This window comes from Strigops habroptila, chromosome 6 (assembly GCF_004027225.2).
Source record: "Strigops habroptila isolate Jane chromosome 6, bStrHab1.2.pri, whole genome shotgun sequence".
NCBI lineage: Eukaryota > Metazoa > Chordata > Aves > Psittaciformes > Psittacidae > Strigops > Strigops habroptila.
Window position 1 is genome coordinate 50,252,228 of NC_044282.2, and position 25,322 is coordinate 50,277,549.

The 25,322-nt window shown below is 36.6% G+C and overlaps 1 protein-coding gene across 3 annotated transcripts in view; it reads right to left on the reverse strand.

Annotated features, from left to right (window-relative positions):
- The window catches only part of NBAS (NBAS subunit of NRZ tethering complex), a 176,713-nt gene that overhangs the window by 118,531 nt on the left and 32,860 nt on the right, over nt 1-25,322 (reverse strand). For all 3 annotated transcript variants that reach the window (XM_030489718.1, XM_030489716.1, XM_030489719.1), the window contains exons 22-31: nt 14,543-14,626; nt 13,834-13,987; nt 12,294-12,479; nt 11,120-11,293; nt 10,017-10,150; nt 9,224-9,286; nt 8,536-8,658; nt 6,854-6,956; nt 4,233-4,456; nt 1,423-1,535 (exon numbers count right to left, since the gene is read on the reverse strand). In XM_030489718.1, coding sequence (XP_030345578.1) covers nt 1,423-1,535; nt 4,233-4,456; nt 6,854-6,956; nt 8,536-8,658; nt 9,224-9,286; nt 10,017-10,150; nt 11,120-11,293; nt 12,294-12,479; nt 13,834-13,987; nt 14,543-14,626 — 1,358 coding nt within the window. The remainder of the gene's footprint in view (nt 1-1,422; nt 1,536-4,232; nt 4,457-6,853; nt 6,957-8,535; nt 8,659-9,223; nt 9,287-10,016; nt 10,151-11,119; nt 11,294-12,293; nt 12,480-13,833; nt 13,988-14,542; nt 14,627-25,322) is intronic.

Consider the following 25,322-nt stretch of genomic DNA (forward strand, 5'->3'; position numbering starts at 1 on the left):
TGTGCCACAGATTTAAGCTTTACTGTGCCCCTGCAGCCCAGGGAGGACCCCACACCACAGCAGGGGGATGCCCAAAGGAGGTTGTGACCACGTGGGAAGCCTGTGCTGGAGCAGGCTCCTGGCAGGACCTGTGGCCCCATGGAGAGAGGAGCCCACAATGGAGCGGCTTTGCTGCAGGACTTGTGACCCCGCAGGGACCCACGCAGGAGCAGCCTGTTTCTGAAGGACTGCACCCACGGAAGGGACCCACACTGGAGCAGTCTGTTCCTGAAGGACTGCACCCATGGAAGGGACCCACACTGGAGCAGTTCATGAAGAACTGCAGCCCATGGGAAGGGCTCACATTGGAGAAGTTCATGGAGGACTGTCTCCTGCGGGAGGGACCCCATGCTGGAGAAGAAGTGTGAGGAGTCCTCCCCTGGGGAGGAAGAAGCAGCAGAGACAACATGTGACGAATTGACCACAACTGCCATTCCCCTTCCCCCTGCACAACTGAGGAGGAGGAGATAAAGAATTCAGAAGTGAAGCTGGGCCTGGGAAGAAGGGAGGGGCAGAGGGAAGGGTTTTTTTTAAATATTTATTTTCAATTTCTCGTTATCCTACTCTGATTTGATTGGTACTTTTTAAAAAAAAAAAAAAAAGTATTCTGGGGAGTCTGTTTTGCCTGTGACAGTAACTGGTAAGTGATCTCTCCCTGTCTTTATCTCAACCCACGAGCCTTTCATTCTATTTTCTGCCCCCTGCCCAGCTGAGGAGTGATACAGCGTCTTTGGCAGGCACATGGCATTCAGCCAGGGTCAACCCACAACATAAAGCAATGAACTCTTTTACTTTGGCACAAGCTAAAAGCAATAAAATATAATGCAATATATTCAATTTTCCCCTTTATCTCATTATCCATAATCATCTTTTCTCTCCAACTTCTGTCCAACAACTTTCCATATCATTGGACTGAGAGCTCTGAAATAGATTTAAAGTTTTAAACAAGTCACAGAAGAAATACCTTGCAAAAGTGCACTTCCAGTGTCCTTGGGTTTGATGTACTTCAAAATCAAACAGCCCAGTGGAGGCATGAAAACTGCCTACAAATGAAGTACCTCTCTCCCACCCATTATTTTACAGGTCATTAGCACATGAGCAGGTGCAGATTATTTTGCAAATAAAAGGTGAGCTCAAACTACTTCTGGTGAGGTCACCAGGAGCTTCAGCTACTCAGTACTCTAAGAAATCCTGCTAAAACTAAGTCCTAAAACCCAGATTCCATACGCAGACATCTTTCTTATCTCACATCAACTGAAAAATGTTTTTAGACAATCATTTTTTGGTATGTGCATGCAACATTCACAAAGTAGTAAACTAGCTGTCACACACATTTATGCCTGTGATTCAACTAATCATACAAAGAATAAAAATACGCAGTACCTTGTAGCGGTAACATTTTCACACCAAATTCTTCTAGGTAGCCAAGAGCACGAATGAGATCTAGCTCCTCCTGAATAGCACTTGGACAGTCCACAATAAGTTGCAGGCAGCACCTAAATAGGAAGGAAACATTTTTTTTCTAAAAACTGTTGAATAAACTTGAAGTTCAAGACGCGGGAGAGGGGAGGGACAGGGAAATCAGTAGTTTATTGCGCTTATGAATTGTCAAAAAACTCACTAGTCCTGTAACACATATTGTAAGTGTTTGGTACTGTATCTCTGTTACAGCTGGATAAACATTTTAACAGCATTCTAATCTTGGACTGCCACAGACTTCATCACCTAGTTATGATACGAACGTTACCTAAACCCTCTTGAATATAGACTTGCAATAAATTTAATGAAAGATGTTGAAAACATGTACTTAAATATGTAATCACTTAGAGAATTATTTCTCTTATAACCATCGCATTTTGGTGTTGCCACATACAAGAAGACAAAAGCAAAAATCTAAGAATTCAATTGAAAGTGAAATGTTAGAGCCATTGTCACAAATTCAGTTTCCTCAACTAGGTTCACAAAGGAAAACAAAGCTGATTAAAAAAACCCCAACAAAACAAACCACAAAATTGCTGTGCAGATGAATTAATGCATACAATTACTAACAACGTTTTAAATATTTTTAAATCATGTGTTATGAATATTATATTGACATAATCAGCTTTTAGATTACTTTTTAAAATAAAACTCCCATTCTGGTACAGTGTGTTCATATGTAGTTTTATTAATACATGTTTAAAAAAAGTCCACATGCAAAATAGTCTCAAAGATTTCAAAAGGCTTATTCACCATGCACATTAAATCAGGAAAGTATTTTATTTGTGCAATTTGTCATATGGCTTTTATCTCTACATGTTTATTAAGAAATAGACATGTTTATGCCAAAAATGCAACTGTATGTTAGCTATATTCCCATCTGAAGCTCTTACATTTTTTAGGAGCACTGACAAACATTTCAGGGTAGAGACTAATACAGGAGTCAAAGGAAAGAAAACTAGCTAAAGAGAAGATAAATACGTTCTGCCTAAAACAACTCAAACAGGAAGGCTACCAGGAGACCTACACACTGTGATAATCAGTCATGGAAATGGGTTAACATGAAACAACTGATTCAAGAAAACTCAGAGAAGGAGCAAAACACCTTACTAAAAGGAATAAATACACAGTGAACATTTATAGCAAGTATTCAAGCTACCGTCTGCGTATTTTCAAGTATCACCATAAACCTGTAAGATAAAAGTTGACCCTTATGATATATGAGAAAGAATGTTACTTTTATATTTCCAGAGCCTGAGAGTGGAAAAGACTCTTAATAGAAGCCTGGGGAAAAGGTAAAGTAAATAAACCCTAATTTTATGATGACATTAAAACAGTTTTTCGTAGTGATTAGAGAATAATAGAATCATAGAATAGTTTGGGTTGGAAGGACTCGGGTTGGAAGGTTTAAAGGTCATCTAGTCCAACTGTCCCCTGCAATGAGCAGGGACATCTTCAACCAGAGCAGGCTGTGTGCATTCGAGATGGGAGAGAGGAACAAGCTTAAAGGGATTAGGGAGAAGAAAACAACACTTTTTCAGTAATTTTGTAGTTAAGTTATGGAGACTATAACTGTCACTCAAGGCAAGCTGCAAAAATGTTCTTCCTTTAATCCCTAATGCAAAATATATCATTTTTCAATCCACAGAGATTCACAGTAACAATATTTTATTGACAAAAATGTCTTAATTTGAAAAAGCCTAATTTATTACAGTTTGACTGTATTACTGTAGTCAGTACTCAAAAAAAAAAAGTTAACATGTATGTATATACCATTATGGGTCAAGATAAATCTGTATCGTGAGGAAAAAGGAAATAATTTAATCTTTTTTCCTGTAATTAGTAGGTAAGTATACTCATGTCTAAGTGAAAGCAGTACTTTATAAAGACATGTCTTCCTTTGTAGTTCATACGTAAGTATTTTTGTTTGGTTCTGGGATTTTGTTGGAGTTTTTTTTATAGCTTGGTTTGTAGTATTTTTTTGCAGGGGAGGGAGGAGTTATGACTTAAGGAAAAAGGAAAAGTCATTTTTATTAACAAAACAATACCAGTGAAACAACAAATTCTTAGAATAGAAGAGAAAGGCTGGAAATATAAGACATGCCTCTATTTTAAATATTTAAGGTAAGCCAAGGCACCAATCTTCTACATAGGTAATACCCCATTATTTCACCTATCTGCATCTAAATTGTGAAAGAAAATACTTCCATACCTAAATCTACACAAGAATGAATACCCACACCACAATCTCCAAGGCTGCTCTATGCCCGAATTCCTTTCTCAAGAATAATTTGGCTTATTTCTTAATGTAACAAAGAGAGCCAGATAAACTCAAATGAACTCTCAGAATCAGGAAAGACCAAAGTAAGAACAGAAATGAAAGACTCAGCAAAACACTATCTTCTATTGTTATAGTAACTGAGGCCACAATTGTGGTTCAATGCTGTAAAGCGGAAAAGGCTGAAATGCCACACACAAAAAGCTTCTTATCCACGAAGAAAGACTTCCACGTTTCTTCTTCTTTAACCTGAATTCTGTAACAGATCATTCAAAAAAATCCTACAGAAGCCAAAGATAGTATTTTCATTTACCACGCAATTTTACCTAAAGAGAAATAAACCCAGGTAAGATTCACCCCTTCTTGCGAGGAAAACAAAATTTAAGTTTCAATTAAAAGATCAATATATATTTACATATGATAATTGTAAATATACCTTGCCAAATCCATACAGCTATCAGTCAAACTCGTTGAAGAATTGAAATATTCTCTGCTAGCAGCCAAAACTAGTTCAATACTTTTTGCATAGCTGACTCGGTACTGCGGCTTCCCTTTCGATGAACTTGGTAGATCCACTGACCAAATACTGCAATGCATCATTTGCCCAGCCAAGTGGATATTGTCTATACTGCTTGAGCATAAAAGACTTTCCGTGAATATCTAAAAGAAAGAACAATAATTCAGTAATCTGGAGCAGCAGCTTCAGATAAACTTAGTGCATTATATGGAACCAACCCCTTTGAATAAAAAGGATCTTTGAAGTCAAAAGAATATATACAGTCCAAGCAGAAAATGTAACTTCTACAAGGAGAGTATTTTCACTATTTCTTTCAGCAAAGCTGAAATTAACTAGTAGCTGGTTACTTCCACTTCCTGAAGAAAGAAGCTTATTAGCTGCCTTTTTACAGTATGACTTTGAGATCAGAAATTATTTATACCTACATTCTGAAGTGTTAATAGGATGTAAGAATCTGAAAAGGCAGTTCAGTATTAGCACTGTAAAACCAACAATATATGAGAAGAAATTTTGTATCCCTGAAGAACCAAAAATATTCAGAACTGAGCATGTAAGATGTTTTTTAAGTTTCAGTCAAGACTATCTTCAAAGAATGCATACTAATATAATGCTGTATCTGCCACTAAACACCTGTTATTTTCAGGTGAAAGTTTTGCCTGTTTTTAGACACTCAAAATTATCTCTATTCCTTACAAATTTTGTTGGGGTTTTTGGTGGTTGGGGGAGGCAGTGCTGGGGGGGGGTGTTGGGTTTTTGGGTTTTTTGGGTTTTTTAATTCTATTTTATTTTACCACAGTCAGTATTGTCCTACTGGAGAACAACATACGCATCTAATCACTTCAGGAAACACTGCAGCTGCAACAACATCGCTTTTAGTGAACGTTTTAAATTTCGTAACAAATGAAATACGATCAGTGAATAATAGAAAAGCCCAGGTTGGAAGGGACCTCTAGATCATCTGGTCCAACTTCTTCTGGGAAAGAAGGCATAGATGAGATAATCTATGCCACCCTATTCAATCAAATCTTGAAATTAAAGTATTTCTTCACAAGGAAGAACCTCTCCAAATCACCTCATGTACTGGAAAGGAACACAGTTAACAGTGTTTCTTAAAAAAAAAAAAAAAAAAAAAAAAAGAAAAAAACCAAACAAAAAAAACCATGCAATTGTATCATCCTCACTTTCACAATATATTAATCCTCAAGGAACACTGAAAGATGCAAAGCATGATAGCTGATCCTTCTTCCTTAAAGACCACATACATACAATTTACCCTTCTCAAAATTTATGGACATGAAGTCCTTCTTCAAGATGACAGGAATCACTTTGCATGCAAGCAGATCTGAGTACACATCATGCTAAAAAAGATCCTGATACAAACCTCACACGTGACTGCAAATCCTTACTGCCTCATCAATTTCCCAATTTTGAGGTTATCAAAGTATAATTGTGTACAACAGCACTACATTTCAAAGCATTCCTAGACTATTTCTCTTTTGTTGTGGGTTGTTTTTGGGTTTCTTTAATCACACAGTACAGAGGTTAGAAAACAATATTAATAAAAAAAAATAAGATCAAACGCTATTATTTTCTGACTGCTCTACTACAATAAGTTTTTTAAATGTACTTAAAAAAATACACCAAGTACACTAAGCCATAGCCTATCACAAAACCATGAACATTAAATAAACTGCAGTTCTCTTTGAGCAACTTCAAATTGAACAACTACAAAGGGAGAGTGACTCTCTTTATGTGTAGGTTGGATAGCATTACTTTTTCTCCTTAGCTTTTTTTTTTCTAATTTGCTTTCAGAACTTCTCCCAAGGGCTAATCAGATTGGTAGCCATAAGCGATTAAATCTGCAAACTGTAATAAAACACTCTTGACTATTTAAACACCGCCTGTAGTGGATGCGGCACTGTTTCTGTAATAAACTGGAGTATATTAAAGTGAAAATGTAGATAAACAATACATGTCACAGCAAATGACACATCCAGATCAGTTTAACAGCTGTCTTTTGCAAATATTAATGACATAGGTTTGGGGTTTATGCACATGCAGGATTTTATTTCTTCTCCTTCAGTGAAATTAGATATCTCACGTTATTTTACTTCAGCTGCAAGCAGCAGGAAGTCCATAATCCTATAAGGACCTTGGATAATATTATCAAACTAGAACTATGTGTTTAAGAACTACTCAACTGAAGATAACATTTAGCTAAACAATTGTTTATTTTCATTATTTTTAAGTGTTTATTACTAAACACATTTGTACATAGAATTATGAAGTCTCAAGAAGTTGACTCAATTTAAAAAAAGTTGAACTGTAGTAAAAGATGCAGAGGATATCTATCAGACGGTCTTTTGACGAAATGAATTAACACCGAAGTTTCTGATTTGAATGAAAGTATCTTAAAAGAGCCAGTAGAAAACCAAGCAACATTAACACATGAAAATGTATTTACATTTGTGAGCAATAATACGAAATGAGAATTTGTAGTTTACTTGGGACATAAATTGGTAAGAAAACATAAAACTCACCTCATAGCAAGAATCGGAATGTAAGCATGTATATACTTTCTGCTGCATGTCTAACATATCCTGGAGCAACTCCTTCCAGTGTGTCTCACTGACTGATGGTTGCCTGCAAGCATTTTGAAAATTAAATATTCTCTTCCTCAATGAATTTAAAGAAAAGCAGTATGGAACGCTACTGTTCCATCGCAAAAAATATGAGTTTTCTCAAACGCTATTTCAATCTTTAATTGGACTTTTAACCAAAGGTGACTTAAAGACAGAATGCTTTAAATAATAATTAATGTTAAAACAGTGTCTGTGGGTTAACGATATTTGATGACAAAAATGCAGTAACCAAAGTGCTTTTTCTGATCGTTTTTTGTGTAACGAGACGGGGATTTAAGCAATCTTTACCAAGATCCCCCAAGTAGGTTTTGATAATTTCCAGTAATACCTCAGAAAGTTGTAAGTGCTATCTTCCTGCTGATCCAAGAACAGCTGGGTAAAACCAAATTTGTAGCAGCAACTGAGGATCATTAAAGTGCTGTTCATTGTAGGTAATCAATTGCATGCAATCACAGGAGAATGGATATGCAAGTTTATTATGCTCTTTAACTGGAATGGTATTCAGATTCTTGACTCTCTGGATCTATAGATCTCCGTTTACTCACAATGTTTTCTATATAACTTAATGTACTCTATAAAAATTCTTACTAGTAAAAACACTAGGGAAGATTTTTGACATTACTTTGAGCCTTTCAGATTTCAAACACGGACTTTTTTTAAGCTACAAAAGCCAGTCCAGCTAATACTGATTTTCTCATGTGGCATTAGCTTTCATTTCAGCAAAGCAAACAGTCTCTACAAAAAGTGAATAATCAACATTTTTCCTACAGAGGCATTGACTTCATCTTTCTTAAAAAAAAAAAAAAAAGGTTTTTTTAGAAGTCTTAAAAAGCTTTCAGCACTTCCAAGCTAAATACTACTCTACCACCAACAACAAACTGTTGTGCATGTTTACTTTAAATAAGAAAAAAAAAGAAAAAAAAAACAAAACAACAAAATACCACACACAACGATAGCTGGTTTTCCCAGGGTTCAATCTTTGTATCTGCTTATGCTAAGAGCCATGTAATGATTCATCTACAGTTGGAAGGCAAGTTAAACAAAATAGTTGTTATACAGAAAAATTGAAAAATTATACTGCAAATGTAAGTGGTAGAATCAATATGTAAAATCAATAAATTATCCTATTATAAGAGCTCCTAAGAAAACATACCAAAAAAATAAAAAAAGAAAGCATTATTTTACAAACCTTACACTCTCAATAAAATTAAATGGGTCTTTAAAGGACCTCATTTCATAGAATCATAGAATATATTGGGTTGGAGGGACCTTCAAAGGTCATCTATCCTAACTTTTACTGTTGATCATCTTGCAGAATTTTGCAGCCACTATATGCCTTTTAGGCTTATTTATTTGAACACAAACTTACTGAAACAGGTCTGAAGCAAGACAGAGATTTTTGGATGGCCAAAATACTAATCATGTTAATCATCAGTTTAAACAAATGTGGTTTATGTACACCATGTTCAGTTTGAACACCATGGTTCCCTGCTGCAACAGACAGGTACACCCTCTGAGGTCAAGTACTATTACCTTACTGCCCTTTCCCCCTTAACTCCCATTCCCTTTTGGATACTAACTTGCGACCTGTGTGCCTTGTCAGCCTAATCATCACCTTCTGTGCCTCCTTCACATCGTTCTTTGTGTCTTTCACAAAGGAAACAGGTTTCTGGAGTCCATGTTTCTCCAACAGCTCTGACACGCTGTAAACGAATAGTCAACATTTTTGAATCCTGCACAGTTGTACAACTACCAATCACTCCTGCAGCCATCTTAAAGCTGTCTCAGACAATGCACTGCAAACGCAAACAGTCTGTAAAGTCTGTAATAGTATGGACTAGTCAGAGTAACAACATTTACTGAAAAAAAATTAGTACTATAGAGTAAACGCATATCACCAACAACCTGGTGAAATATCTTCACAGCTTTTAGATTTTGATCACTCAAAGCATTACAGAGTATCAAGATAAAAAAAAATTCTGGGACAACCTTCTTCTCCCTAAAAAATAACCCTAACTAAACAAACAAACAAAACACAAAACCCCTCACTTTTATTCTAAGAAAAATATCTGTGCAGTCTTAAAATATTCAAATAGCTAAAACCATGCAAAATTTCTAAGTTCTGAATGCAAAAACTTACAGATTATTTTGTAGACAGCACTAAAAACATAATAAATATTCTTGATGCTTTCCTGTCATAAAAAAATTTTTGAGTATGCCTGGTGACTTCTGTAACAATACATTATTTATTTTAGCAAAATTAAATACCTAAGAATTCGCTCCAGTTCATCTACGTCATCATGAAGAGTGTTAGTTTTATCTGTTTCAGGCCTGCAAAGATATTGTACAATTAATTTTTTTTTATATTTATATCCATACATCTTGTCATTTCTACATGTAATTCATATTACATAAAGATAAGCTGTTTGAAACATTCCTTTATGAAAATCGAATATACGTTTTCTTGAAAAGATTAAAACTGTTTGCTTCCTATTGGAAGTACAGCTAAAATTGAGAGGGTCCCTCAGTCTCCAAGGAACACAGCTTTTCCTTCTTCCTTTTCTCAGGCTCTCTCCTTCCTACGTGTAAAAGGTACTGGGAGAACAGTTTAATCTCCTCCTCATGCTTTCTCTTTCTCAAGAATTACTTGCCCTTCATACAGATCTTCTGTATAGAGACTTCTCTCACAGCGCCATATTGCTGCTTACAAGCCAACTCCAAGATGACAATAACTGTAACAGGACCAACGAGACCAGTAAGACAGCACTAACGTTTGATTGCAACTCACCAGGCAACAGAAGTCTAAGAAACTAATACAAAAGCCCTGGTCTAGGCTGCGACTTTAAATGATGTAATCATGTTTTGTTGCATTATCTGGTAGAGCACATACACAGCACAAGCATACATATACACAGATGACCACAGCAACTCAGACAGGAACAGAATATTCCAGCAACATTACCTACACTTTAGTGACTTTAAAACTATTTTTAAAGCATTAATTCACAACTTTATTTAGCATATCCAAAATATTTAGAAATAACTGGCTGAAAATGTTTACCCATATCCTCTTTGTGGAAGGCACTCCAAAATATCGTAACAGAGAGCGAGCTGGTCATCTCGTTCACAACTATAAATACATTCCAATGCTGTAATCATAAGCTGATCTTGATCAGGAATAATTTTTTGCTGACACTAACAGGAAAAGGAAACATTATTTTTAGTTTTCTGTTTCTATTTCAACAGTTTATTCTGAATTTACAAAGATGTGAACTCCAAGTAAATAAATTGTCTCTAGTTGTAACTAAACTGTTTCCTGCTAATGCTTAGTGAAGTATCTGTTGAAGGTAGAACCTGAAACATAACTCAGCCAGTTTTCTACACTGCAGACACTGAAAGAACAGTGGTACACCATTATACACTTTTTGAATTTGAGAAGTGGAGAGGGTGCAGGACAAGGCGGCAGCAACTGCTGCAAACATTTGTCAGATTTATTTAATACATACAATAACAATATACATAAAATAACTGTGGTTTTTTGCTTCACTGGTTGATTTCTGTCCATACACTTAGAACATACCTAGAAAGTATGCAAAATTGTGCTTATGTGCCCTGAAATAATTACTTAAACTGTAGAAACAGCATGAAATACTCAACATAGAAGGTAACTTCAACCCTTACTCATGGAACTCTTGGCCCTAATTTTATTCTTTACATTTGCTGGGGAAAGGAGAAGGAGGAAATAACTTTAAATTTCCTGCTAGCAAAATTCCTTATGAAAAAAGTATTAGTGCGATCATGAAACTTCCAGATCCATTTTTTTAAAAGCAAGTATGCCAGGAATTTACTTTAAACACGTCACCGGAAAATTATTTCAAAGAAGGATCTTCACAATAATTTTTGTTTTATTAGTTCAAGATCACAATCACATTAGTTTGACAATCTCATCAAAGACAGTTTAGCTGCATTGTAACTTATACTATAAAACTTTTTAATTAATGTTTTCTAAAACATAACAAATCCTGGGTCCAAGAGGAGGAAAAGATCAGAGACAAATCTCATGTAGAAGATGAACCAATCCTATTTATGAATTCACCTCTTCAGGGCAAGCTGAAGAGGTGGTTTCTAAAGAAACCAGTAGAATCATGAGAGCTCCATACTTACAGCAGGTTTTGAATTCTGAAATATCTTCAGAGGTAGAGTCAGGTCTTCCTTTGCTAATGTTACTAAATATTCTTTAAAAAGTGAATTTGCAAGACCAGGGGACTGATTTTCACAACGGTGGAGAAAAGGGATCATCCACTGATAAACATTCTTCACATATCTTTCATCAGAAGACTGGAAAGCACACCAAGTTACAGAGAGGAGAAAAAAAAAGAACAAGTTCAGCTTCACTGTCAAAAACAAACAACAAAAAACAAACAGAGTGTATTTTCATCAATGTAATTGAAACAGTATCTTCGCCTGTCAGAAACATCAGCTGAAGCCTGACATTTACCACTGTTGCACACATCACTACATCATGAAGCACTGAAACAATCCGTCATCTTTCTGCTACCCCATGGCTTGGGGAAACCAAGCAGTAAAGTAAGGAGTAAAGCTCATTATGTGAGGAAAGCCTAGCCATCTTCCTCCTGCAGAATGAGTCAAAGATTGGCTTGCATTCATGTCAGAGTAGCATCACTTTCAGTAGGCCAGAATGGAAGACAACTGATAAGTGGTTACATACATCCTAGCAAAATTTGGAAAATTCTGAGTATTCTCCTCTGGTGCTTACTCATTCTCCAACTGAATTTCAGACCCCTGTTCAATTTCTAGGTATTTTTCAGCTTTTCCAAGAGGTCTTTTTCTATTCTGAAATGCCATGCACAGGCTGAACACAGAGAAGAAGAAAACCACACATATGCTACAGAGGCATAGATTTCTGTCAATATTTAAAGAAACCCAAAAACATCCAAGGCAAACATTCAATGTTGTTGCACCTGCAGCACCATCAACAGCTACACTGAAGATCCTTTAGAAAGGGTCAATGAAAAAGCAATTCACAGCTTTCAAAACACTGGATTTATTAACGTTTAGTCCTGTGCCTAGGACTAAGAAACAGGATTTTGAGAAAACTGAGCCATTTTGGCTTTTGTTAAAACAAATGAACAGAGAAAAACAAACAAACAAACAAACACCACAACAAAAAAGGAACAGTAAAAGCGTTGAATTCTTGCTGAATTAAAGATTTTTCAGAAAAATGTCAGCCACTAACAGTATCTTTATATATACACAGGATCCGGGGAAACCTGAATTACCGGAAAACAAGATATACCGATTTATTCAAAATACTTACATTCTTCATCAACAGTCTCAGCTTCTCAATGTCTTTCATCTCTACAAGTTCCTTCAAAGTTAAGGTTCGATCACCATCAGTCTCATAAACTACTGTCTCAAGAGTGATCAGATTGTCACAAAGCACCTGCAGCCCAGGAATATTCCTCTCCATGCCAAGACGAACAAGGGACAGAGCACAGTCCACCTGAAGAATAATAAAAAAACCCCTGCTCTACAACCGTTCACCAAAGAAAGAAAACTGAAGTCCAATTCGTGTCCTGTTTGTGTGTCTATTATTTTTTCCCTTGTTCCTTTTGTTAATAGGCAGTTCCAAGTTCCTAGAAGTTTTGTGGAATGTATATTCCTTTATAAAGCTCTTCTCAGCTTTATAAAGACCAAATAAAATGCTTAATCTTAGTGGATAATGTCATTATAGGCTTTTGACGCACGTGCATGTTATTGATGTTTGTAAATTAGGAGAATACTATTCTTTCTGGACATCACACACAGAGATAGGTCACCTCATCTCACTGCATGAAATATGAAGGATTGCTTTAAACTAAGACAACCAGATAGATGACTGAAGTTATGAATAGCTCTGCATGTAATGTGACTTTTCTAGCTGACAATGAATTAATAATTTTAATTGTTGCTTTGTATTTCACAGAAGATAATAACAGTCTTTTTCCCTAGTGACTGAAAATACCTTTATAAGAAAGGTTTCGATTTCAAAGAACACAATATTGGCTGTATGTACCTTGTGAGGCAGACATAGGTCTGGAAGAGTAGAATGCAATTTCATTTATATTTTAGTAATTTCACTAATCACTGGAAGTTGCTTTTATTTCCATACCTACTGATAGGCTGTTAAGATCACAGGGAACTATGATTAAAGAGCCTCAGAGGACTGCAAACTTGAAGAATAAAAGAATTTGCCCATCAGAACTCACTCATAGTGATACTTCCAGCCAACCTCCTTTTCATGCAGCTAAATCTGCTTGAGAAGCAATAAATACTGGAGCACATCAGTGATGAGCTCTATTCCTACTTGCAATGCTTATCTTTACCATATAGTGTTTCAAATACCTTTCAAATATGAAGAAAATAAAGCAGAAATAAGCTGCATGGTAGTCCCATGACAGCGCTACATATAGCATATGACAGCAACACATGACTGCCACATATCGATATATATGACACAGTATCATGTGAAAGATAATAAAACATGTCTCCCAATACCCTGTGCACAACATTCCCTTAGTTACAAACAAAGTGTAATGGTAAACATTTCTCATGGACTACGGAAGTGCTATTGTCTGCTATTATAAGTCAAGTGAAAGGGAATCTACTGGCTTCCGATTCATTCCTATGGATCAACTATTTGGCTGAGCAAACTTTAGAACATGCATAAGTACACTGCAAATGAAAAACCAGATACTTCAAAAGCCACAATGAAGACTGAGAAACAGTGAGGGAAAAGCATCCCATTTATACTTGTTAAGACAGGATTCTGTTGAAGACGACTGATCAGCCTGAGGTGGCCTTGCTGATTTTCTCACCTGCATCGCGTATTTTTCAATTTCCTGTGCTCTGCTCAAATACCAGTCGGTAGCAAGATCTACTGAAAGGTCAGTAGTTCTGTACTTCAGTAATTCAGGTTGTGTTTCATACAGAAATTCACCTTCATCTTGTGAAGTTGGTTCAACAATCATCCTTTAAAAAAGAAAAAAAAAAATGTTTACATATACATTTTCTCACTTTCTTTTTTTACATCAGTCTTTTTCCTAAAACTGCTAGTTGTTATGAAAAAAAAAAAAAAAATGAAAAAGATACAATCAACCTACTATCACACCAATAATCCAATGAGACTCGAATGCCAATCACAGTGTCAATTTTTGTCAGCAAAGTAACTAGTAAGAGATTCCAAACATGAGACAGATCATGCAAGAAAGAATCCTCTCTACTAAAGACACAGGTACGCCCGACTTCTGCTTTACATCTGTTCCTCACACAGTGAAAGGCAGTTTTGTGATCCACTAATGATGCTATGATAATGTTATGGCTGGCACGTAACAAAATAAATAAATAAGTCGGGATTTCCAGTGGTAATCTCCCCCTCCTGCCCACATACATTTGTGAAAGTTACTCCTCACATAATCACGCTAAATATACTAGGTATTTCCCACATTTTAAGAATTAGTAAGTCAATTCTTTACCTGAAACGTACATAAGTATAGAAAAAACTTTTTGCTTTTTCTATATACTTACCTGCATTCTGCTTTTTCACACCAGTCTTCTTCACGATGTTTCTGCTCATTCCATGGAAGAATTTTCAATGTCGCCTTCTTGTAACTGGTATAACGGAAAAGGGAAGCTTCAGGCAATTTTTTAATCAATGAAATACAAAGCATACACAAGTATTTCAGTGAATTCATAATAGGCAATCTTTTAAGATGCATCACTTCTTAATGCAGCTTTACAAGTGTGATTTTGCCTGTATATTATCTTTACAAACACACATTCTACCTATACTATTAAAAATCCACGAAGAGAAATTAATAAATTTATTTTCTTACTGACCATACCTTTAAAAAAGAAAAAAAAAAGAAAAAAAACAAGAAAAAAAAAAAAACCAACCCACTACATGCTTTAAGAATTTTTATCACTTTGAAGTAAGTATTCTGACTCCATATACTGTCATGGAAGACTGAAATGAGCAAAAACCTATGATCTTCACAGCTTCAAAAAATCCCATATAATTCTTCAAATTTCAGCACAATCCTTGTACTGAAATGAAACAAGATACGCCCCGCTGTACTGATCCTCTTAATGAAGTTTAATGAGGTTTTCTGACTACAAACTTCCACAGTGAAACATACTCTAAATATTGAGGTTAAAGAAAAAAATAAAAAAATCTGTTTAAGATGCAGATTAAGAACACCATAGGCTATTAACAGAATGATCAGTTCTGGCTTTCTGTTGTAAGCTAGCTGTTTAAGCAGCATAAAAACCTAAGAAACCCATGTCAAGAAACGCAGAACAAACTACAGGGAAGAAAACAGCCACATAGGTTCTGGCATTTGTAGAAATAAGAAACAAATCACATACGAAGTAAGGACATTAAAGTTTCAGCATACTGGAGCAATAAGCTATTTTAAGCCTCATTCATTTTCTCCTGACCCTGATAATAAACAGCAGAAGCAATACGACATGGACAATCCCTATTCATAAATTAACAGCCAACACAATCTTCTCACCCCTTGAAGGGCAGCACTGTAACTCAGTAGAGTGAGAAACTTATCTTTATCAGTTGAAATGTCAAAGAACAGAAAAGCCAAGGAGTGATTAACACTCCCTTCCAAAATATAAAGACAGTACAGCAGGTATTTATGTTACCATCAATAATGCTTTTTCTATGTTCTGTAACACATAAAACTGGACAAAATTTTATTGCCTGAGACAATTTCTTTTCATGGTAAATTTTTTCCATGTAGGCTTGAGAAGACATTTCAGGGGGATTGTTTGTTCAGTTGTTTTCCTTGGGTTTTGTTTCAGGAGGTGTCTGTTCATGGGTCTCTCAAGTAAGAGCATCCCACCTGCATAAGTATTCCCATATGACCTCAAAGCCCCCAGAGAAACTTTTGGGAAAGTTGCTTTTTTGGCTATTCCTTTACTGGTTGGTTTTGTTGTTATTCAGAGAAAGAAGTCATGTAAAATGATAAGGAAATAGGTTTTTAATAGACATTTAATAGATATTTAAACTTCAATGTTTTCCTTTTTTGGCTAACAAATTACTCGAAAGAGAAAATCCCTAGAAACAAGCAAAAACAGAAGTTTAGAACACAAATTTAAAACTGCCCATGCATGTATATGGGATCTGAATAACAAGGTACCCAAGACATTTCAAAACTCACGCACAGTCTCCTAATGCTACTATTCGCCTATGCTGCCAAATGCTACATTGTACACCTCCTTCTTAAGCTACCACATCCTGCATACTTGCCATAGATGTCGCAAAGTTACATTCTGGAATTACAGCTCCAGTTAAGAAATTCTTTCTTAATGAATTCAGTAGCATAACAGGTTTATAACTCAAGTTGACAAAACCTGCAACTTTTCTTAACTGATCTGCATTATCAGGATGAATTATTTGTTTCTTCCTTCCATTTATTATTAACATAGTTGAACCACTTTCCTGACCCTGATAAAAAAAATATTGGAGACTAAACAGTTTTATTTTTATGCAAGCAAGAGTTATCCACTCAGCCTAAAATTGAAAGTTACTAGAAAGCACTTCTTTCAACAGACTGATGCTATGACCTATCTGGCCCTTCTCTCCTTCTCCCCAACTCATTTCAGAAAATAAACTCTATTTTCCTCTCTGCATCTAAAAGTGGGTATTTTCTTCCCCATTTTTGTAACAAAAAAAAAAAAAAAACAAACCCCAAACCAAAAAAACTAAAAACAGACAAAAAAACCACCACACCTGGGTTTGTCTTTAAATTCCAACTGCTTCAAATATTTTCAAAAAATACGTTTTAAAATAGAAACCTTTTCAATTAACAGAAGTCATGGGTTAACTTCTCCAACACCCCACTATGGCTTACAGCTTCAACTAGAAATCTATTGCTTAAAAAATTGCTTGCTGAAGAAGATCTCCCTCAGTTGGAGTTCCCAGGCTTTGCTCTCTTTGTCAGCTACTTTGCTTCCCTCTTTCCCCTCACTGCCAAAATCCACCAAGTGAGGAAGCAATGTGCAACTATGCCTCCCTCTGCCTACCCTACTCAACAAGGTACAATACACAAAAGTTGAAAACTACAGAGACAATCAGTGTGAATAACCAAATCTAAGAAGTGTGTGATCATCCCTTCTGTAAAAGCCAGAGGAGAGAGAAGAATCCTTGAAGAAAGAAAACACTAAGATTGATATCAAGTTGTCAATTTTTTTCATTTCACTTAAATAGGAAACTGCATTTCTTTGTTTTTACTTCCTACAACAGCGTAAGCACTGATGAGACCAGCAGAGCCTCATTTAAAATAAACAGCCGATACTCTTCTACAGCATATGCAGCTAAGCTGTTAACTACATGCTGCATGACACAGAAGATAAAACACCATGTACTTGGATTGAAAAATGGAAAGAATTCTTGGAATAAAGTGTCATGAAACTCTACTAAGATAGAAAATATCTAGTTAAGGAAGATTTGAGCCACATATTATAGATACTTGAGAAACTTCAGGTAAAAGTTGCAATGTGCTTGCCTGTACCTATTTTTTTGCCTTGGCTACTCCTGTTGTCCATTTGCCTTCTGGGCAGATCTACCAAGACCAATGTCATCTTTCAGCACAAGATTTTGCAGGAATGAAACCTACAGGTGTCCATACACATCAAAGATGTTCATACTTCAGAAGTTTTGCATAAAAGCTTAGTAACAGACCCCACCACAAAATACTAAAGATAAGACTTTTCAGTTCATGGGAATCATCATGCAGTGCAATCTTGACTGGAAAACGTCTGCTCCAAGGTTAGAATTAAATCCTTTAAGTCAGGTGTATAGACAAGCCGTGGAAAATTCTTTTAAAAGTATTTTCTGTTCTGGCTCAATTTGCCATTTTGAAAGTATTCAGTTCACCATAGGAATAAATTGGGAGAGGCATTTTAGATTTTTTAAGCTCTCTCAGAGTCAGAGCAGCACTCAGTAACTATTTCCCCTAAACTTTTAAAGAAAACAACATCAAAAAAAGATACAACTGAAAAATACCTCATCCCTGGAGAAATCAGCAATTATGGAAAGCCAGTTGTAAGAGATATATTTCGTGCTGAGCAAAGTTCACAAGAAAAAAACCCCAGTGAAACCCACACCACTCAGAGTTGACTGTTAAGTTCATTCACATTCTCAGCAACGCTAAGAAAAATCCATAACTCCCTCCTGCCTCCATGCCCTTCTCCTTCTTAAGAGTTTAGAAAAATAATATTTGAATTCAAATACAAGGAATGGAATAAACCAATTTCAACACCAGCACAGGATGGAAGATCCCTGTATTGCAGTCCTTTATAAAGTCAAAGAAATTATTAAAATGCTGTATTTCTCTCAACATTTACTACAAGGTTTTTTCTTAACTGATACTTATGGTTTATCACAGATTTATTTTTCCCTTAAATTTCCATTATCAGTAACTCCAGTGACTCATGCAGGAACAGAGAGCAGCAAAACTTTGGAAAAGTAGCTGTTAAAATCGAAGCAAGTCAGTTGAGAAGGATTTCAGGCATCAAAACACCACTGCAGTCTGCAAACTCAGAAATGCAGCTGAGACAGAAGAGAGACATGAACGCATATATGCAGAGAGGTAGGGCTTCCATTTTTCTATCATGCTTTTGTTTACAACAAGCAGCAAATCCAGTTGAACTGGGGCACATCTGAACCACTGCATACACCCTTGTGCACAGTGCATCACTCTAACTGGGCTGGAAGTGGTGAATGCAGCAGGCATGGGTAGGTTGCCCTGTGTGCAACATACACTCTATGCTTCTGCATCAGAATTCATTAGCCTCTCTGCTTACATGCACAACTTTGCAGTTTTGTTCTAGAAACAGAAATCCCCCAGAGATCAGACACGTGCAGGTTAAGTCTGCATGAAATTCCAGATAGGAGGACAGATCACTGTAGTCACTAAGGCAGACTGCCTTCTTTTCCTATTTAAAGAAACTATCAGCTGTGCCATACCACAAATATTAGCCGGGGGGGAAGGGGGGAATTTATTTTTATTTTTTTCCTGAGCCACTGCTTCTCCCCCTCCTTTAACTTTCTCTGTCTTTTCAACAGAAGAATAAATATGATTGGAGCCCAGTAAATTGACAAATTGCAGAGATATTCAACTCCACTTCTTCAAAAAGAGCTGAGCTTTCCTGTATTGCTCTTTTCACTCTATTGTTCATATTGGCTTGGCAATTCTTCCTGTTCTTTTCTTTGACAAAAGAGGTCCATGCTATTGTAGTTTCCCTATCCTACTAACTGCATTTATTCAAACCTGCAGATTATTTTTCTCTCCAAGGACAGGCTTTCAAAAACAGAAGGTCTAATTCAGTTTTAAGGTCAGAGTCCCATTCTTTCTATTACCAATAGCAACTGCGTGGGTTTTTTTCCCCTTCAAGCATTTCATACAGCAGGCCTGTCTCAAAGACTCATCTAGTTGAGCATTAGGGATTTTGTTTAGATCTTTTCCCTTGTAAACTTGTGCACATCGAATCCAGCCTCCAAGGCAAAAGGCAGTTTGCCCCAACGCATTTATGAAACAGTATCTTTTTGCTGAAAGACAGGCACATTTTTAAGAGTAGGGTTTGCGGTTTTTTGTGTTTTCTTTTTTTTCTCTAAAAATATTTTGGGAGTAGATGAATCTTTACTTTTTTTTTTTTTTTTTAAATCAGGTCTCATCATCATGTTATAAACACTTAACTCTGCATTTGAAAACTTGTGTGTCACATACCGGAATAGTTCTGAATGTAACGCATTTAAGTAAGGCACCAAGTATTGATCTGTTAGAGGTGACAAAGCTATATATAAAAGATATAAAAATGAAGTAGTGTTTCCATCAATGGTTTTGTTATCCACTCAATGTTTTTGAAGAATGTGCTTGATTTCAATTTTATTACATTTATTTTCAGAATTATTTTAAATTTAAGTTTTGTGATAAGAGGAATATAAAATCTTGAGGTTCAAATATTCTTTTACCCCTGCTGACATTTGCACACTTACCAGAATTTATGATTTCTATATTTTGCTATACGTACACTATAAATTATTTTAGAATTCACATTCAAATCAGCACTTCCATAATCCCACTACATACAGAGGCATGAAAAGTAGGCTATATTTAATACATATAGATGTATCTATGCAGGATCTGCAAGAAAAGTTTTTTAATTTAATCCAGAAACTCATTCATCCAAAGTCTGTATCTTCTCAAACAGCAATGGGGAAATAATTTCTTGTTTTTCCTGTTCTTCAATTCGTACAGCTCTGGAACAATTTTATTATGTCACAATTATCCTATAACTGAGGATGAAATACAGTAAGAAATATAACCCAGATATGTAGTCTTAAACGTCTATGTATTGCATTTTTCATATTGCATGAAAACATTCTTTTCTACCATTACAGTAGTTTAGTAGTGAATTACTAAATGCAACTATATAACTGACTGCGTATATCTTATATTGAATAACTGGAAACCTATGTGATATAGAAGTAGACGGCAGAGAGTGTAGCTCTTTATTTTCCAGGAATATCCATACGACATGTGACAAATAAGGCTGAAGTACAGCTGGTGCCTAAAACAGAATGCAAAAAACAGCACACGTTTTGGGGAAACTGATCTGCATAAGCTAGTGGAAAAAGTATCCCAGCTGCTTTTGGCTGCCACAGGAAACTCCCCTTCATAATTCCTGCTGTGCTCATTGTGGTGACAGGTCTTTTGAAGCAACTCTGCCACCAGAGGAGAAAAGTTATGTCTGATTTCACATAAACAAATGAAGCTATGTTTTAATGATGTGTTTAATCTTTAATAGAATTTGGGGAGACGGGAACTTTTTTTCTCCTAAAACAACCTAGACTGAATAATCTAAATACCAGAAAAGTCAACCAACACCACACAACTGCAGTTTAGAAGCTCACCATAGTGTTTTTTCATTGATGTATACAATTAAAGTTGTGAGGCAATAGCTGTCAGAAAATCAAACTGGACTATTTTAAAGACATAGCTGAACTTTGAGTAAAATCAAAGCTGTCATTATATAATGAAAATACTCCTCCAGAAGAGTACATTTATAAAGCATAATGAATGCTCATGAAAGAAATTTTGTTCTAAACCCCATAAAAAGATGACAAACAAATAAGACAATGACAGCAATACACTTCCATGAGAAGATCTGTGAAGGCAACCCAAGGACTATGTTCCAGACTATGCAGGCAAAAGACAGGACAAGTCAGGCAGGAACAAGACAGAAACAGGTAAAATCTTAGTGCTCTGTGGATAAACAGCACAGGCACAGTTCAGCTCACATGCTATATGAAGGTATGTAAAGGCTGCTACTGGCCTACCTGAAGCCTTCCCCATGCTGAACACATGCAGCTCTCTCAGCCTTAAAGTGCTCCAATCCTCAATCACCCTGGTGGCCCTCTGCTGAGCTCACTCGAGTTTACTGAAGCTTCTCCTGTACTGGGAGCCAGTATTCTACATGCAGTTGAACCAGTGCAATAGCCTGGCTGCTCAGTCTCCTGGCTGTTCAGCCTCCTGTTCATGCAGGATGTGCTGCTGGCCTTCCCTGTTGGCTTATGTACTGCTTGTGCCCACCAGGACCTCCAGGTCCTTTTCAGCAGAGCTGCTTCCCAGTCAGTTAGTCTCCCGACTTTACTGTTGCAAGCTTCTTCAGTTGCAGGAACAGGACTTTGCATTTATCCTTGAAACCCCCAAGGCTTTTGCTGGCCCATTCTTCCCTTCTGCCTGTATAGGTCTCCCTAAATGACAGCTCAGCTGCAGAATAGCAGCTTCTGTACAACTTCCCTCCTACCTTGGTGATAGCTCCCTAATAGCCATAAGTTCTCATTCTCCTTTTCAAAAACTCCTCATGACTAATACCTCAGTAGTTTTGCCAGCTCACTTTCTGCAGCAGCTTTCTGACTGCAGTGAGCTGCTGCTGCGGCTTTCCCAGATCCCCACATATGCCAGTTTGCAGGAGAGCTTCTCTTCCTCCATACCACTGCTTCAACTTTTACATGGACCACAAGAACCTTCCCTGCTTCTACCAAGCCAACCCAGACAGGAATACGGGTGTCATCATGACAAGCTAATCTTTCCCTGAAAAGTTATTTCTTCTACTTCATAGTGGAAGGTAAGATCTCAGGTTTTGATTTGGCTTGGTTTTTTTTTTCTCCAAACACACCCTCAAAATAATAAGTACATTGATCCCTCTGCCTCTAAACTGTTTTTCTTCTTTCCCTTAGCGAAAAGGAAAAGAAGTGCATATAAAACTTACGCCCTTCCTATTTATTTCATTGTAGCACTATACAAGTGAATTCAAACAAACAGAAAGAACTGACCACCGGATTAATTCTTTTAACATAAACACTTCTGAACATCACTAAAAACAAAAGCAGTTCAGCTTTAGCAGAGAAAAAGAAAACCTAATATGAAAAAGTGGGGACTATATATTAGACAGTTCTGCAGACATTCAGTCATCAAATCCATTTACATACATATACTGAGAAGAGATAAAGCTTTAAGAGCTTTACTAAAACTGCAGTGCCACAGGCAATAACTAAAAACTTAGTTCAGGAGAAGATATCATTATGGAAAGGCAAAGTTAACTGCTTATGAACCTCTTAGTTTAAGTGCGTAGTATTTACCTGTTCATAGATCAGAGTCAACTATGTGGAAATTCTCAGGTTTTAAAAGCTTTACTAAGTTTTTAAAAGATACTTCGATTCCCACTCCAGTTCATCAGGCAAATGGAGTTCATCCACACTCTCCAGTAAAAACTCACTTTAAGCCATGACTTAAAACCAATATTTGAGAAAGAAAAGTTAAGGAATAAAAAAGCAGAAACATGTAAGATGTTGCTATGTTAGAGGGAAGATTTTTACTACTAGTATAATGCGCAATATAGCAGACCTATGGCTGTTGGGGGAACCATACATTTGAATTTCCCAATGTTTATGAGTTTAACATATGAGTGGTAATGCTACAATATAGCAGTTAAATGTAGTTAAAAGGGTACGAAAATTAAAAGAAAAGGCAATATACTCTGGTTATGTGTTTATAATGGTGGTAAAGCATTATTTTCCCCTGAGATCACCTTTAAAAACCTGAGGGCAACAATCTTAACTATAGACTAAGAACACTAGCTGTAGCTGTTAAAATAGAAAGAGCTATCATCTCCTTTGAACACCTAAACTTTTATCACCTTCACTCTAACTGTCTTAACATATGAAGTCTGTGCATCTTATGTATTTTTGGGAAGGAGCATGAATCCAAATGACTAAGAGACAGCAAAGATTCAGAAGGCATCATTATAAAAGCAGCTAAGAAATAATATGAAAAGAAGCAGGACAACATCACAATCACAATTCTGGAAAAACACATTACTGAGTAATGTCAAGTCTATCACAATACCAATTTGAAGCCGACAGGCATGTAGAGCCACCGATGCGTCTTAGTATTTCAGATTCCTTCTTAACTCCAGGAGCTGTTGAGCTCATAAAACTCACAGTCCTTTTCAAGAGTCTCATGAATATATAAATACTCTGCTCAGACATTACAAACCTCCTCCTGAACAGTTCTGAGAGTGACCCCTCAAGATGCTAAGCTACAAAACATGTGCCAAAACTGAGAAACAAAAGGATATCTACCACTTGAGACTTTTCATAAGCTGATACAGGAAAAAAAAAATATCTATATATTTCCTAACAACCTGGCCCAGAAGACAGAAAAAATAAATTCTTCTACCTTTTATTTCCCTGTTTGTTATGCCGACTCTTCCTTGACTGATAAGACCTTAATATTTTTGTGACACTGGCCTCTAAATGCCATCCTAATGGAAATGACATGTGCCAGTAACAAGAAAAACAAATGCTTTATGCCTATAGAACACACTAGCAAAACACATTTTTTTCAGTAGGTACATAGAAATTACTCTCTGCAGCTGAACTGGAGGCTCCAGACCAAAGGTAATGGCGGTTAAAATGCAGTCTTTACAAAATATAGGTAATGAAATTCTTCCAATACAGCACTTCTGTGTGCATTCGTGTGGGTGCTGGTGTACAGTAAGCAACTGTTTCAACGCTTTTGCCTTGGCAATAGCTAGAGGTGCAAATTTGTCACCTGTTCCATGCACAGACAAGGCAGCACCCGCTATACAATCATAAGTTTCTCCTCAGCCAGATTCCCCTATAGATGGGGCAACTATGAGAACACAGTGTTCTGTGGTGAAGTTCCATAAGGGTAAGTGTCACCTCAGAGAGCTCTAGTTGGAAACCAACGCGATTATCACTTAAAGTGCTCCATATACACAGACACAATGTGGTCAATTCCCAGCGCTACTTCGCCCTACACGCTCACAGGGCCACATATGAAGACCTAGAAGACAAACTATAGTATTTTTTTCCTCCACCAAAATCTTTTCTGCCTCCAGAGCTGCACACTGTCCATCAAGAGGTCTGAGCTGCAGGAGGCCGAGCAGCAAAGCCATCAACAAGGCATTAACAAGGTGCTCTTTAAGCAAGGCCACCAGGGTAGGTTGTACGCTTCACATAGGCACTATTAAGCAGATGATCCATGTTAGTAATCTCATCACATGGACCACAGCAGCCAATTAGCCTACTGGAATCCATTGCTACAGACAATTATGGCCTTGAATTTTCAGGGAAAAAACCAAACAAACAAAAAAAACCCCAAACAAACACAATGAGTTAAAAAGAAGCCACAAGAGAGATCGGTCTTTTTTGCAGCTGAAAGTAGAAAATTCTTCCAATACCCAGCACGCACCCTATTTCCTAGCTGCAACAGTGTGAAATTTAAAAAGGAAGACCAGACTGACTCATTTCCTGACTCAGAATCTTTTATAAGATTTGTCTAGAGTCTAAGTTCATGAGGACAGATTTACTCATTCTCACCCCTTATCCCAAGACCCCTGTAATTACAACCTGCATAAGCTGGAAAGACACTAGGTGGTAATACCGCTGACATTTTTCCTACGTATTAAAACATCGGGGCTTATATTTTTGCAATGCTTTTCTTTTGTTTGCAAGTTTATTATTGTCAGTACTTGCAACTTTTTATTATTATGTGGGAATCAAACAGTTTTGTAAGTTGTACCATAACCTTGTTCAATCAGTTATTTTAAGGCAAATTATGTCTACATACTGTGTTTTATAGAGAAGTAAGCTAGATAGCACACTCTTTTAAATTGGATTTCATAACAACAACTGTGTAACTACAGAATGCCAATAATTCTGTTCATACTAATAACCCATTTAAAAAATAAATGCCAGAAC